Source organism: Dendrobates tinctorius, unplaced genomic scaffold (genome assembly GCF_039654945.1).
Source record: "Dendrobates tinctorius isolate UK_male_01 unplaced genomic scaffold, ASM3965494v1 ptg000035l, whole genome shotgun sequence".
Taxonomy (NCBI): Eukaryota; Metazoa; Chordata; class Amphibia; order Anura; family Dendrobatidae; genus Dendrobates; species Dendrobates tinctorius.
Window position 1 is genome coordinate 44,398,076 of NW_027361703.1, and position 17,513 is coordinate 44,415,588.

General features: G+C 40.8%; 1 protein-coding gene across 3 annotated transcripts in view; it reads right to left on the reverse strand.

Moving 5' to 3' along the window:
• TRABD (TraB domain containing) overlaps nt 1–17,513 on the reverse strand; it is a 143,189-nt gene that overhangs the window by 21,768 nt on the left and 103,908 nt on the right. Inside the window, exon 10 of one of the 3 annotated variants that reach the window (XM_073573453.1) lies at nt 3,082–5,295. The exons of the other annotated variants lie outside the window; for them this stretch is intronic. Coding sequence (XP_073429554.1) covers nt 5,286–5,295 — 10 coding nt within the window. The 3' untranslated portion in view covers nt 3,082–5,285. Of the gene's footprint in view, nt 1–3,081; nt 5,296–17,513 lie in introns of those variants that run through there. 3 annotated transcript variants of the gene reach the window in all.

The following is a 17,513-nucleotide window of genomic DNA, read 5'->3' on the forward strand; positions in this document are numbered from 1 at the left end:
AGGGGCACAAGCTTGCATTTCTGGCATGTGAAGTTTGGCTTTTCCATTAGTAAGTCTGAAAATGGATCAAGAAATGCAGCTCACCAAATGGCTCCTGGCTTATTCCATGTTCTACTTGTTAACGATATATGAAAATGGTCAAAAATGTGCCAAAATTTGCACACCCAGAATGCACTGGGAATATGCAAGTTATCTCAGGACTCCTCCTCAGGTTCCACCTTCTCACTGTTACCCAATCTGCACTGAGCAGATGAGGCTGGACTGGGCAATATCTCCCTGTCTCATGTATTTTCCCATCTCCACCTGGTCTGCATGCAAAGCATCATGTTTAATTGAGCAGTGACTGTTTAAGCAGGCACAGAAGCAGGATCATTGCACCGATTATGGCATCACCAATTGCCATCTTTGTGGAAGTCTTGGAGAACCACACAATCATACATCCATTCCCCCGCTTCAGTTATGTGTGGAGGTTGACCAGAATACCGGTGGACGCGTTGGAGCTGGTAGTCGACAAATGGCCTCTGCTGCTCACAAAGCCTTGTCAGCATGTGGAGTTTCAGTGATACATCCCATCGCAGTCGGTGAGCTAGCATTTGCATGCACTGCTGCAGCACTGCCAGAGCAGCAGCAGCTGACTTGTGGGAATGGGCGCTGACATGGCATACCTTGACCAGAAGCTCTGGAAAATGTGGGTAGGTTTTCAGAAACCACTGAGCCAGCAACTTGAGCACATGAATCAAACATGTTACATGTCTGAGCTTGCCAAGCCTAACAGCCGCCAGTAGGTTATGATAATTATCACACACGACCATGCCTGGTTGTTGGTTCAGTGGCGAGAGCCAGATCTGTCTGTTATTCCATTCAATAACTCTGCGGCGATGTGCGGTTGGTCTCCTAGACAAATTAGCTTCAGCAGAGCCTGTTGTCACTTCGCTGAGGCAGTACTGCAGAGCCTCCAGCTTTCAGCTGATGTGGACAATATGCTGTGAGATAACAAATGAGATGATGAGGAGCAGGTGGGAGTGCAGGAACTGGTGTAGAAGGTGGAGGCTGGCCCTGATAGAAGTAGGGTCAGCAATCCTTGGCATCGATAGCACATGTGCTGTGCCAGGGTGGGACTCTTCCCTGACGGCACACTGGGTGAACATTGTGTAGGCTGAAGCAATGTACCATTTCTGTCCACAAGCGCTTATCCGCATGTTGGTGGTGAATGGGACAATCCTGGTGTGTTGGTAAGGGCACGGATGATGTTCCTGGACACATGCTGGTACAAGGCAGGGACCCCACACCGGGAGAAATAGTGGCGGCTGGAAACTGAGTACCGAGGGACGACTGCCGTCATGAGTCAGCGGAAATCCTCCATGTCCAAAAGCCTAAATTACAAAATTTCCATGGCAAACAGCCTGGAAACGTGCCCATAAAGCATTTGGGTATGTTGGTGAGTGGCTGAGAACTTTATTTTACATTCCAAGGCCTGGGGTAGGGACAGCTGAATGCTGTACTGGGACAAGGATTTGGAAGTGCCTTATTGTGCCTCAGAACGTGCAAAGACAGGTGCAGGTCTGGACGTATCTGCGCTAGTGTCATGGACAGCGGATTGGCAAGCACCTAGCACAGGGGAAGAGGCAATGTTGCCATCCACTGACACTAATTGTTAACTGGAGCACAAGTAACACGCCCATCCATGACACATATATTCCTACCCACTTTGCAGGGAGGCACGGGACACCACTTATGAAGACACACCATAACAGATGGTCGGTTGGATGGCAGATGCTTTTAGTACGCTTGCCAGCACTACCCAGTCTTCCAGACGGTCTAGTCTCACCAGCTAAGAGTCTGGATCACTTAATACTCACCAGGAGATGGCGGAATTCCTCTATGTCCCAATTTTTGGAATAAAACCGTTTGGTCACCTGTAGCAGGCCAAGCATTTTTTTTTTTATATTTCAAACCACCATAATTCTATCAAAGCAGGTTAAACTGTATGGATGACAATAGTTAATTTTTGGACCAAAAAATGTGGTGACCTTCAGCAGCTTTATATTTATCATCAGACTGCAAAGCCCTTCCTAGAAGCTGCATTCAGCCACCCCTTTGCTCCAGCAGTTATCCCTAGGTTAAATGCAGAATTTATCACACAAAACAGCAAAGCACTAGATTAGCCCTTTGAAGGATTTTTAATATGATTGTTCAGCATCATCAACAGTATCACCACTAGTGGACTCCGATCCATGAAACTGTGCAGACACAGGCCTGGATATCTACTCTCTCACTCCAATCACAACTGTCCCTGTGCTGTGCAATGACATCAGTGTGCCGAACATGGTGGCGCCGTTCGTTTTATAACCTCTGATGAGGTAATGCGGCCAGCCAATGACAATAATGCCACTACCAAGATGGCTACGACATTACAATGACTGACAGGCAATCCCACATGTTTATTGGCTGTGTAACAGGCGCCAAACATGCAGGTCGGGGATATGAGCATGAATCCGAGCACCAGCCAGTGCTCGGCGAGTGCCGAGTACCCAGATACTCGAGTGATATACGAGTATCACCGAGTACGTTTGCTCATCATCACTATTAAACTTCCTGAAGGTAGATTTAAATACTTGGAAGGTACATTTTTTAAAAAATGCATTTCGTTTGTCAGTTTTCTGACATATCACAGTCCCCTCAAAATCACTTAAAAAGTGACGTGGTCTCTATAAAAAAAACAAAAAAAAAAAAAAAAATAGGTTAGGGAATTTTAATTGATTAAAAAAATGCTATTTAAATGGAACCTTTCACCAAAAAAAAAATGCTATTATCCAGCAGATATGAGGTTAATTTGTAGGTTAATAGAGTTACTAACCTTCCCAGCGCCTGCATTTAGCGGAATGCTGCGGCGATATAAAATAACTTTACTCTCCCCGGCAGTGTGCTGGTTTCAGTCACGTGGGTGGCGCTGGCACTGTTTTAGTCACTGCTCTGAGTATAGAGCGTGGCTGCTGCAACCGCGCCCCCGGACCTGACACATTAGAACCAACACTGAAACCGGAAAAAGCACAAGAAAAAGGAATGCACACAAATTATGGATCACATTAACAAAATAGTTTATTCAAGTATTACCAAAAAGCATAGACAAAAAACAAAATATAAAAAACCCATTTAAAAAGCCAAGAAGGCTGATGAGAACCTGACCAAATGTGGTACTCCCCAACAACAAAGACAAAAGGTACACAATCAAAGTCAATACCACGCAACAATGTTTGACAGTATAAATACATTCCAAATAGCAGCCAATATCTAATACAGCTTGAAAGCACATCAAAGGAGCAGGAGACCGCACTGCGATGAAACCACATTTTCTGCACAGGTGTTCAGTAGAAAACTAATGTGTTCAACAGTTGAAGCTCCAGAGACCAGGGTGCCTCTCCAAACGAAAAAGCCATAATGAATTCCAAAAGATAGAAAAAGATGGATGGCACTCACCAGTAAAAGTTACTTTTTATTCCAACTCTATAAAACATCGGCGTCAGGAGGATGGGAGCAGGAGCGGAGGAGACGGCGGTTTTGCGCTGCAGTAGCGCTTCTACAGGTCACACAAACGGGTTCTTATAAAAGGTAGATGCTAAAGATCAATGAACTTCAAAACTGATGATGTACTGCCAACAGAGCCAAAAGAACAGAGAACAATCTAAGGGGCATAGAGAATTATTGCCCAATCAGAAAGGCGCATGGAGAATAACCAATGGAAAAGCCCTGTTAAATAGAATGCGCCATTAGTCAATGTAGTTTCAGCTGAAAATAGGCTCAGGTATAATCAAGAGGCACTAGACAGCCATGAAGACCTTTGGGAATAAAAGGTAATCACCCCTGAGGAAGACACTTCTGTGTCGATTCGTGTGGGGTACAATCTCCCCTAGCTGCAGAAAGCACTTTATTCCCAAAGGTCTTCATGGCTGCCTAGCGCCTCTTGGTCATTTGGTCAGGTTCTTGTCAGCCTTCTTGGCTTTTTAAATGTTTTTATATTTTCTATGTTTTTTGTCTATCCTTCTTGTTCTTTAACACTGAAACCGGGACACTGCTGGAGAGAATAAAGTTCATTTTCTCACCACAGATTAATCCCATATCTGCAGGTTAATAGCGTGCTCTTTAACCTTTCAAACATTTAAAAATGAAGCCGATATAAAAGTGGCAAAGGTTTGCATAAAAATTAAAAAAGTTTGAAAATGGCAAAATGTTTCAAAATTTTTGCTAAATTCCTAATATTTTCATAAATACACCCAAATCATATAGACCTATGTTTACCATCAACATAAAGTATTATGTGTCACAAAAGCCATTACAGAATCATAGGGATATGTAGAAACATTCAAATATATTATCACATGAAAGGACACATCAGGTTTGAAAACATTTGGCATGGTCAGGAAGATGAGAACCGACTTTGGCTGGCAGGGATTAAACAATGTGGAATGTTAGGATCTGACAACGTGTAGGTTTACAGATTTCAGGAAAACTGCCTCTTCAAGTAATTTTTCATATGGAAAACCTAGCTTTTCTTCATCTACTCGCAATGTATTAACCCCTTCCTCATGTGCCATTTATCCTTCTTCCCCCCCCCTTTCTTCCAAGAGGCATAACTTTTCAGTATGGCTTTTTTAGGCACGACTTGTTTTTTGTTGTTTGTTACGCAGTTGATAGTTTGGACTTTTATGAAAACTGACACCAAATGTGTATTTTTGCATTTTATTTTTAATATGGCAAAAGTTGTTTTTTTTTAAAAATGCAAAAACTAAAATAAACATTTGTTTCTACTTTACTGAATTTAATAGGGCACTTAAAGCTGCTATCATCTGATAAGCACTGCATATAGTGCTGCTCACCAATATTGGCATCCCTTCATTGTTTCATAGATTGTACAATATCTTCAGAAATAAATGGAAATGTACCAAAGTTACATCCTTATGATTTTTCAATTAATGGTCCAAAGTAATACAACAATAAAACATTGTTTTTCAACTTGTATGTTGCAATTTCAAAGAAGAAACAGAATAAAAGAGCATGTGCAGCAATAAATGCACCCCTAATACTTGGTTGCATACCCTTTTACCCTTTTGGCATTGATGACAGCCTCCAAACGTTTCTCATAGCCATCTATAAGTGTCTTCCTCTTCTCAGCTGGTATTTTCTCCCACTCTTCCTTTGCAGTTTGTTCAAGATGTTAAAAGTTTGCAGGGTTCTTATTCCCAATGGCAGATTTCAGCTCACTACAAAGATTCTCAATGGGATTGCAGTCAGGACTCACTGAAAAACAAAAAATGGACTTTTAAAATGACTAGCAATCATTCCTGTGTACTTTTGGATGTGTACAATGGGTCATTGTCTTGCTGGAGGGCCAATGATCTTCAACTCAAACCAAGTTTTCTTACACTGATAGGACATTTTGCTCTAAAATCTCTTGATAATGCTCTGATTTCATGATTCCTGTGATACAGTCAAGGCCTCCAGTACCAGACCCGGCAGACCAACCCCACAGCATTATGGATCCTCCACAATGCTTAACTGTTGGTATGGTGTTCTTTTCCTTATAAGCTTCATTGTGCTGTCTGTAAACAAACTGCTGCTTTACATTGCCAAACGGTTCTATTTTTGTTTCATCTGTCCACAGAATATTTTCCCATAAAGATTGCGATTTTTCAAGGTACTCTTTGGCAAAGATTAGTCATTCCTTTTTATGTATTTTCTTCAGCATTGGTTTCTTCATTGGCCTTCACCCATAAAGCTCGGCTTTATTTAGTGTGCAGCGTATGGTATGTGTTGAAACCATGACCCCAGACTATTCCAGGTTGACCTTTAGTTCTCTGAATGTTTGGCCTGGTGTTTTTTTCTACCATTTGCACCAACCTTCGAAGACATCTCTTGTTAATTTACCTCTTTCTCCCACATCCAGGTAGGTCCTTGACGGTTATATGCTTGTCAAACTTCTTAATATCATTGTGCACTGTTTAAACAGGGATACTAAAGTTTTTTTGGGGATGGCCTTATAGCCTTTGGAAGTCTTGTTTGCTAATTGCAGTTCTGATGTCCTCAGACAGCTCCTTTGTTTTCACCCTTGTGATAAAGGAACAGAGCCTACCATGTGACTTTTTAAGCCACTGAAGTCATCATTCATTGGCTAATTCATGTCACATGGGCAAGGCCGGTTAATCACAGGTGATTCTCATTTGTGATTTACCACAGGAGAGTCAAAATGTGTTTCCATACTAATTTAATATAAAGGGTGCCAATACCAGTGTCACAGCAAGATTTAGGTTTTTCTATTTTTCCCCTCCCATTGTTTTTTGCTTTAAATTATTGCTTATCATTTGCTCGTTTGTATTAAACATAAGTGCTCTATACAAAAAAAAAAAAAACTTTCACTTGATTCATTTTTTTTCAGGAGATATTCCACATTATGTACTTACACTTCATGGGTGCCAATAACTGTATGTATAGTTACAATCACAGTCTCCAATGAACACCAGCTACAGCCTGGCTTTCACAGGAGTATCATAATGACAGGCTTGTGGTTCTTCAGTAGTCACCCGGCTGTCATAGGAACACATTGTTGCCCCGCGATCACATCCCGATAGGTGCATGGAATGACGTGCCCTCCTGCCAGCAGGTGTTAAGTGCCGCTGTCAGAGATTGGGAGTGACATTTAACAGCTCCGATCTACCTGCGGCTGTTGGAGGCAGATGACTGAATAATTCAGCCATCATCTACCAGGAAGTATATAGGCTCAGCTTGCATACTCACATCAAAGTCAGCGAGCTGGCATATGACATACCAGTATGTTATGTCGGTAAGGAGTTAAAAATGTAATCCCACAATTTTATTTTTGTATCAAGCTCAGTACACTAATTAGTTCTGTAATTAGTGTAGTTATTTATGCAAAAAAAACAAATTAATTTCTTTTGGTTATTTGTGTTTTCATCTCTTTTCTATCCTGTATACTGCATTTTGCAGAGAGCTACAGTTGAAACTAGAAGTTTCCATACACCATATAAAAAGTCACATATGCATGTTTTTCTCAATATCTGACACAAAATCAGAGGAAAAGTTAATCAAATGATCTCACCACCTACGTATTAAAGGAACCTCTCAGGCTGCAGTACAGACTATCCACTAGCTGTGTCTTACTCCAGATTCTCCACACTACGACTACCTGAGCCAGACGAGGTGAGTTTTCTTAGGCCAGTAAGACCCAAACTGGAGTATGAGCGCGACTTTTTGCACACTGGCTCTTTTGGTCGCCCCTAAATCCCAGAACCAAAATCCAGTCAAAAAAGAAACCATCTCGTTACATAGATCTGCCACCCAGGACTTTGCCTAGTGATTTCTTAAACTACCTTCAATATATCCTATTTAAAGTGCAGTGGCAAAATATTAATCTGTAAAATAAATGAAAATTATAAATAAGTGATAAAGTTTGAAACCCTTCAGGGCAAACATGCTTACCAAGTAAATTGTGATTGGTGGTCCACAGATAAGCACTCGAGTTGTATTCATATATTAGCAGTTTGGCATTCACTTACTTCTCGGAATTTTCCTCTCGAGTCGTAAGACACTAGAGAGCTGTGAAGAGGTCTAGAATGTATATATACACTTTTCTACCGGTCTAATTGCCTACTGTTTTATTAGTCACATGGTCACTTTGTTCACGGTTTTGTTTTTGCCAATATACACCTAGCAGCAGTCACTGTATACTCAACCAGTTTTAAGTCAATGAACCACAACAAAAAAAAATCTGGTATTGACAAAGGAATTAGTGATTTACATGAGGAAACACATTTCATTAGAGCATTAGTTCTGTTCCATAGAACCCTGGAACGATTCCAGTCTAGCATTTTCAAACTATTTCATCATATCTAGAGATAGGCTTTCCACAGCTTGAGTATTCTGGTTTCAGCAAGTTAAAGCTAATCCTCTGTGTAATGAAAAGATATTGAAAATCCCAGTATACCTTATTCATCAACATCACATGATTTTTAACCCATTCATGACCAGAGTTTTTTTTTCAAGTTTTCGTTTTCATTTTTCGCTCCCCTTCTTTCCAAAGCCATAACTTTTTATTTTTCTGTCAATATGGCCATGTGAGGGCTTATTTTTTTTGCGGGACAAGTTGTACTTTTGAACAACACCATTGGTTTTACCATGTCATGTACTCGAAAACAGGAAAAAAAAAAAGCCAAGTGTGGTGAAACTGCAAAAACAAGTGCAATCCCACACTTTTTTGTTTGGCTTTTTTTTTTTTTACTAGGTTTACTAAATGCTAAAACTGACCTGCCATTATGATTCTCCAGGTCATTACGAGTTTATAGACACCAAACAGGTCTAGCTTCTCTTTAATCTAAGTGGTGAAAAAAAATTCCGACCCGTAATCTCGGGTTGGGTGTGGGCTTATTTTTTATGCGCCGAGCTGACGTTTTTAGTGATACCACTTTTGTGCAGATAGGTTCTTTTGATTGACCGTTACTGCATTTTAATGCAATGTCACGGCAACCATAAAACGTAATTCTGGCATTTTGATTTTTATCACTACGCCGTTTAGTGATCAGGTTAAGGCTGTGTGCCCACATAAGCATTTTTTTCGTGTTTTTTAAGCGTTTTTCCATGTCCTGATGCTCATGTTGAGAGCTCACAGGCATCCTAAAACAGCACTTGTACCGTCGTCTTAGGATCCCTGGTTCCAGAAATGTCAGCAGGGACCATGGTCCTAATGTATTGTAACGCTGTTGAGGACCCACTGTGCCATAGACCAGGCTAGAGGTGCATGACCAATTGATTACCTGGTTTTCAATAAGGCCTCTGGTGGTGAGGATAGGCTTGGCTGCAGGTAGTCACCAGTAATCACTCCTTTGCATTTTCTTGGTAAGCGGAAGCTGACTGGAGGGTCAGAGGCACTGGTGAATGGTACAGGTCAGACAGTCGGCAGCACAGGATTAGTAGGAGTAGCCATAGTCAGGAGTGGAGAGGTCAGGCAGGACAGGAGAACTAGTTGGGTCAGCAACGGAAAGCAGAATACAGAAGCAAACAAACATGGACTAATAGGATAGGAACCAACATTCGGGCAGTGATTGCAAGGAGGAGCTGCCTAACGAAGGCCCTGCTTGCACGGTATAGGCCATGGAGCCTAATCTTCGCAGGACCTAGCAGGGTTAAATTCCTGCAGAGACCCGCCACGCCCTCGTATGGCTAAATGAATGTAGCAAGCAGATGCAGCAGCGCTGTATGAGGCAGATTAGCAAAACGGCCAGAAGAACCAAATGGGGAGTAGAGAGGCGCAGGGAAGGTGTACAAAGTTATCTTTGTGAAAGTGTTTTTCTGGTGTTGCATGGCACCAGAGCATGCTGTTATGTTTGGCTTTTTGTGCCACTGCAGCACCTTGAGTCTATTGATTGCATGCCACTGGAGAATGCTGTGCATGCGTAGCAAATGTGTGCATCTGGTAATTGCAATATAATGCACACAGCACTTTTGAGATTGGGTTCCTAAATACAATCCTGTCCCGCAATTGAATGAAAAATAAAATTTGGCTCTCCAAAATGATGCAAACAGTGAGGTTTATTTAAAAATCAGCAACCCAGAGAGGTGAAACGTTTTGGTCTATAGTCCAAACCATCATCAAATGGAAGGGACGAAAACTGATGGCACCCTTGAAATTGTTCCAGAAAATTAAGTATTTCTAAAGATACAAACCGATGTTTGTGGAATAAAAATCAAGAAATGGGAAATTCAACCAAGACAGCAACTAAAGGCTCGGAGTTTTAGATAGAGCACGGTATAAGACAGGTCTACAATCAGACACTCCAAAATGAGAAGACAAGACATAAAACTTGAATATGAAATACCAAATTGCTCAGGAACAAACTTCAGCAACCAGTGCAAAAGTATTCCAGCTATTTCCAGCTCTATAAGGAAAGGGAGAGCACTAGTGTAATATTGGAGTTTCCTGGTTTAAATAGAAGGACCAATGAGGGGACAGGATAAGCAGGATGGGCTCATACATCGAGAAAGAGTGACACATTGGGATAGCAGAATAACCAGTGTGTCTTGTGAGAGGAACAGGTGGTGCACTAACAAGCCTCACGGTAGTAATGGAGACACGTCTCTCACTGTGGGAGTGTGTGTAAGAAACAAAAGATTGGGCTGTGTAGGTGTCACAGTAGTCATAGTGAAGCAACGTCCCTTTGGGCAGAGTCCGGAGTTTTCACGCTACAGGAGTGGGTTATGGCTCTTCATAAGCATCCTGGTTGGTGTGGGAACACGATTCAGGATGTAGGAGGAGTCCGAAAGGATGTTAGCTAACTGCAATAGTATGAGTGATCAATACTGCGTAAGTGCTAGGAAGATCCCTTGAGCATCTGTGGAAGTTGAAAAAGGGGGAAGTGACATCACCTAGAATGCAGACAAGGATACACCAGTGAAAAGACCATACTTTTAGGAGGAAGTTATGCCAGGACACAGATTAACAGTTAATGTAGCCAACATAAAGTTTAAGTAAAAATAAAAGAACAGATTATTAACATAACACAATGTTTAGCAATGGTATCTGTTTCATGGTCAAAATTTTTAAAGAGACAGTATTTAGACAGATACTGTCTGCGTTTCCATATTGACAAAATGGTAAAAAATAGATACAGTGGGGGAAATAAGTATTAGATCCCTTGCTACATGAACAGTCTATAATTTTAAGGGTAGGTTTATTTTAACATTAAGCGATAGAATATCAAACATAAAATCCTGAAAATCACATTGTATAAATTATATAAGTTTATATGCATTTTGCAGTGAGAAATAAGTATTTGATCCCTCTGGCAAACAAGACAATACTTGATGGCAAAACTCTTGTTGGCAATTCTGTGGACAGGAGTCTTTTATAAAAGGTAACTATGCAAGACAGCTGTCTAATGCAGGTAACGAGTTGATTAGGAGCATCTAAATGGTCTGTAGGAGACAGAACTCTTAATGGTTGGTAGGGGATCAAATACTTATTTCAAACTGCAAAATGCAAATTAAATTATATAATTTATACAATGTGATTTACTGGATTTAATTTTTGATATTCTATCTCAATGTTAAAATTAAAATACCCTTAAAATTATAGACAATTCATGTCAGTGGGCAAACATACAAAATCAGCAATGAATCAAATATTTCTCCCACTGTATACAAATAACATTTTCATGTCAGAAAAATAATTCATTGTTTTCTATACAACACTTGTTAGAAAAGAATACTTTGACAGTATGAGCATTTGCAGCAATAAGTTGCCTAATACAATCAAATTAGATTCCATTTTTCCAGTTTCATGTTAATATAGAAGAAATGTGAACTGATGTTTTTGATGTATAGTGTGGTCTGTCCACTATTAGCCCATGTTCATATGTTCAGTATGCAATCATTATGCAAAGTATGTCCTACAAGGAACGATCAAAGGATCTGGGACTGTTTAGCTTACAAAAAAGCTAAGAGGAGACCTAATACAGTAGCTATCTACAAATATCTGAAGGAATGTCACAGTGTAGAAGGATCATCCTTATTGTCATTTGCACATGGAAACACGAAAAACAATGGAATGAAACTGAAAAGGAGAAGATACAGATTAGATAATTAGAAAAAACTTTGATGGTTAAGGTGATAAAGGAGCGGAACTGGCTTGCCATGAGAGGTGGCGAGTTTTCCTTCGATGGAAGTCTAACGGGCTGGACAGACAACTGTCTGAGATGGTTTAGTGAATCCCGCATTGAGCAGAGGATTGGATATGATGACCCTGGAGGTCCCTTCCAACGCTAACATTCTATGATTTCATATCAGTATTTGCAAGCCACAATTAGGAGAGAGTCAGACTGTAGAAGTGGTGATGTTTTTCTATTATGCTTTTCCTCTGTTCCACTCCTGGTTTTGGCTTACAAATACTGGTGTGTATGTGGCCTTCAGAGGGGTTGTAAGAGTTATATTTGCATGTCTGCAATGTATAAATTTGTAAATGTTTAACAGTTATAATGAAACTTTTTGTTGTAATTCTTTATTTGAATAATATAAATCACAATGTTCCCCTAAAACCTTAAAAAAGGCACGCTGCAATTGCAAAAAAGGAAAAATAAAAAAAATAAAAAATTATACAGATGTTCCACAGCAAATGTACACCTATTGGAAATTTCAGGCAAACAAACATTATGACTTTACACTTTTAAAGACAATGAGGCCAAATAGTTTCAGCCATTTGAAAATGATAAAAAAAAAATTAACAAAAAAAACCCAGTATAAATATCAAAGGAATAGACCACCACACTAGGAGCACCTTCCAAAGACTTGCAAGGCCCCACAACATATTAACGTTAGTACCATTCATGTAGTTCTATATATGTTTACAGAAATAAGGCAAGAGTGAGCCATAGGGGAAACAGACATTTAAATGTAAGCAGTGCCTGTACATGTAGGTTTTTTTTGTACCAAGTGGATTTACAGACAAGTACCATATTTTAATTCCCCGACATGCAGCTTTTGCAAGCACACCTGTTTTGCTACACACGTTTATTTCCTTTGTTTGTATTGGCACAACACAAAAAAAGGCAAAGTGGACATCATTTCATACAAAACCTCTAACAATGGTAGGGACAAAATTGTTGGCACCTTTCCAAAACTGGGGGTAAACAATTTTGTTTCAAGCATGTGATGCTTGTTCAAAATCACCTGTGGAAAGTAACAGGCGTGAACAATATGAAAATCATACCCGAAACCAGATAAAAAGGGGAGAAGTTGACTCAGTCTCTGCATTGTGTGTCTGTGTGCCATACTGAGCAGAAGATCAGAAATAGAAGAGAACTGTGAGATTTTGAGAACCAAAATCATTCAAAAATGTCAACAAATCTCAAAAGATTACAAGCCCACCTTGAGCGATTTTACAACCCATAGCAGAGAAATTGATGACAGGTTGCAACACAGGATAGTCTGGATGATGGATAAGCAGTCTCAATCAAGTTCTGAAGACGTTCAAGCTGTCTTGCTGGCTCAGGGTGCCATGTCAGTGCAAACTATCCATAAACATTTGAATGAAATACCATGGCGGGGGACCCAGAAGGACCCCACTGCTGACAAATATAAAAAGCTAGAGACTGCAGTTTACCAAAATGTATGCAAGCCAAAATCATTCTGGGAAAGATTCTTGTGAATAGATGGGAAAGAGTTTCTTGGTAAAGCACATCATTCTACTGTTAATCGAAAACAGAACGAGGCCTACAGAGAAAAGAACATGGTAACTACAGTAAAAAAAATGTGGAGATTCAAAGATGTTTTGGGGTTGCTTTGCTGCCTCTGGCATTGGGTGCAAGGAACTGTGAAATCTGAAAAGTGTGAAAGGATTTGGGGTTGCAATATAGTGCCTAGTGTCAGAAAGCTGGATTTGCATTCTAGGTCACAGGTCTTCCAGTAGGAAAATGACCCCAAATATCCTATAAGAAACACCCATAAATAGAAAAGCCCTGGAGAATTCTAAAGTGGCCAGCAATGAGTCAATATCTAAATGACAACTACTATGTTAAGATATTAATTTTGAGGGTTTAACGATTTTGTCTGGACCATTTTAGGGTTTTCTGTGAAATTATGTCCAATTTACCTTTTTCCCCCTCCTCTTTTTGTGTTGTTCCTATACACAAAAAGGAAATAAAAGTGTATAACAAAACGTGTAATTACAATAATTTTCTGGGAGAAATACTTCATTTTCTGGAACAATTTCAAGGGTGACAGCTCTCTTGGCCATGACTGTAGGGCCCAATTCATCAAAGCTTTAAAACACCAGAATTCAGGGAGTACAAGGCTTTGAAAAGTTGCAACATTTTGGTGAAACTCCAGGCCATGCTAAAATTTTGTGACAAGGCGCACATCTTAATGAATCAGGTGCCTCTCACTCCACCCCCTCATCAAGACCGGCTTGTAGATAGACGATCTTGATAAATTGGGGCCATGGTGCATTACACGAAACATAACGTTCAATACTAGCCGTCAGCTGTAGCCTATAACCATGTACGGAAAACAAGAAATCATGAAGAGATTGCGTAAGAGTATTTTCACATTGCGTTCTGTGTCACCGTTGGGGCACAATTTCAAAATCCCCAGTAAACCGGGGTCCGGACACATGAGCCGATAGGGCAAACAGACCTGCAATAGTAACGGGAGAGCGAATGTGCACACAGTGTCACGCAAGAGTCAACAGAATGTAATTTTTGAGAATTTAAAAAAAGTTAAACTGTGCAATACGTGGTGATCGTTGCAGCAAGGAGACATATGGTCACGCTGCCCTTCTGATAGTGAATGATAGGTTTTTACGTACGCACAGTAATACGTACGCACAGTAATATAGATGAACCTGCGAGTCAGTGTAAGAAGGGTGCGATAAACCCTTATATCATTGGACTCCTTGCACCAGTGCAGGTCATGCACTGCACAGTTTAACATTTGACTTCAAGTGACAGACAGCTGAGATCCATGTGGCGGTCATTACACCATGCTGCCTGCAGAGGTACCCCATCAGGTTCCGTTTAAACCCCACGATGTCAAACATCAGCTTTTAAAAGGGAACCTGTCTCCGGGTTTTACTCATATGAAAGTAGGGCCAGGACCTGTAAACCCTCTGTTATAGCATTCTAGAATGCTGTATATACAGTAGGTACGGAAAGTATTCAGGTCCCTTTAAATTTTTCACTCTTTGTTTCATTATAGCCATTTGGTAAATTCAAAAAAGTTCATTTTTTATCAATGTACACTGCACCCCATCTTGACTGAAAAAACAAATGTAGAAATTTTGCAAATTAAAAATGAAAAACTGAAATATCACATGGTCATAAGTATTCAGACACTCATATTTAAGTCACATGCTGTCCATTTCCTTGTGATCCTCCTTGAGATGGTTCTACTCCTTCATTGGAGTCCAGCTGTGTTTAATTAAACTGATAGGACTTGATTTGGAAAGTCACACACCTGTCTATATAAGACCTCAGAGCTCACAGACCAAATGAGAATCATGAGATCAAAAGGAACTGGCCAAGGAGCTCAGAGATAGAATTGAGGCATAGCACAGATCTGGCCAAGGTTACAAAAGAATTTCTACAGTACTCAAGGTTCCTAAGAGCACAGTGGCCTCCATAATCCTTAAATGGAAGAAGTTTATGACCACCAGAAGTCTTCCTAGACCTGGCCGTTCAGCCAAACTGAGCAATTGTGGGAGAAGAGCCTTGGTGAGAGAGATAAAGAAGAACTTCAAGATCACTGTGGCTGAGCTCCACAGATGCAGTAGGGAGATGGGAGAAAGTTCCATAAAGTCAACTATCAGTGCAGACCCTTCACCAATCGGGCCTTTATGGCAGAGTGGCCCGACAGAAGCCTCACCTCAGTGCAAGACATATGAAAGCCCACATAGAGTTTGCTAAAAAACACATGAAGGACTTCCAGACTATGAGAAATATTATCTGGTCTGATGAGACAAAGAACTTTTTAGTGATAATTCTAAGGCCTCTTTCACACTTCAGTTTTTTTTACAATCAGTCACAATCCACCAGGTTTTGAAAAAAAAAACGGATCCGCAACTTTCTTTTGAGGATCCGTTTTTTTCCCCATTGACTTACATTATAGGCGGATTGTCGTCCGTTGCATCCGTTTTTTTGGCGGATCCGCCAAAAGTTGCTGTCCGTCACCATCCTCAAAGATTTCACAACGGAGCTTGCAACGTTTTTTTCTGTGGCGGATCCTCCAGACACTGATTTAACCCGAAATTCTTTCTGGGTGCCGGACCAACACAAATATCTCTATATCTCTCTCTCTCTCTCTCTCTCTCTCTCTCTCTCTCTCTCTCTCTCTCTCTCTCTCTCTCTCAAATTCTTCATTTGTCAGATCCGTCAAAAAAACGGACAGGTGGCATCCGTTGTCATCAGTAATAAAACGGATCCGCCATCCATCCTTTTGGCAGATTTTGACTGATGCAAAAAACTGAAGTGTGAAAGAGGCCTAAGCGGTATGTGTGGAGAAAACCAGGCACTGCTCATCACCTGCCCAACCCAAACCCAATGAAACATTGTGGTGGAAGCATGATGCTTATGGGAGTGTTTTTCAGCTGCAGGACTGGTTGCAATTGAAAGAAACATGAATGCTACCAAGTACAGAGATAGCTTGGATGAAACCTCTTACAGAGTGCTCTGGACCTCAGACTTAGCCAAAGGTTCACCTTCCAACAAGACAATGACCCCAAGCACACAGCTAAAATAACAAAGTAGTGGCTTCAGAACAACTCTGTGACCATTCTTGACTGGCCCAGCCAGAGCCCTGACCTAAACCCAATTGAGCATTTCTGGACAGACCTGAAAATGGCTGTCCACGATCGTTCACCATCCAACCTGACGGAACTTGAGAGGTTCTGCAGGGGAGAATGGCAGAGGATCCCCAAATCCAGGTGTGAAAAAAAACTTGCTGCATCATTCCCAAGAAGACTCATGGCTGTACTAGCTCAAAAGGGTGCTTCTACTCAATACTGAGCAACGGGTCTTTATAATTATGGCAAAATATTTATTTATTTTTTTTTTTATAAATTTGCAAAAATGTCTACACTTCTGTTTTTTTTCAGTCAAGATGGGATGCAGAGTGTACATTAATGAGAAAAAAACATGAACTTTTTTGAATTTAATAAATAGCTGCAATGAAATAAAGTGAAAAATTTAAAGGGGTCTGAATACTTTCCGTGACCCACTATATGCCCCCAATGCGCTTTGCATTGGACACAAAAAATAGTTATTATTCTCACCCATGGGGCGGTCCAGTCCGATGTGCATCGCTGGTCTTGGTTTGGTGCCTCCTCTCTCCTTGCTTTGTGTTGATAACAAGTCCTTTGTCAACCATGAGGTGTCCTCCATTGCGCTCCTACACAGGCGTACTTTGCCCTCATCTAGGCAGAGAGAAGTACTGTAATGCGGATGGTGGAGAAAGATCAAAGAGCGCTGACGCATGAGCACTACAATATTTCTGCTCTGCCCTTGGCAGGGCAAAGAGAAGCACTTTTGAGAAGGAGCACGATGGACGACAACATGTGGATGACGTATCATCCCCACAAACCAAGAAGGAGGACGGCAATAGCAAGGAGAGAGTAGGCAATGGATCAAGACCAGCGAAGCCCATCGGACCGGACCACGCCATGGATAAGTATAATAAAACTAATTTTGTGTTATACAGAGCATGTTGTGGACACAGGCAGCAATACTAGAATGCTGTGAGGTCGTACAGGTACTAAACTTCTTTTACAGGGGAAAAACCTGGCGACAGGTTCCCTTTAAAAGAGAATGCTTCAACTACTAGGGAATTATGTAAACTGGTGCCACTCAGCCTAGCACCACTATACAAATGAGGATAAGCAGCAATATAAGCAACATGTAAAACATGCAATACTTGGCAGCTAAGAAGGTTTGCATGTTTATGTCATGTAGAGCCATAAATAC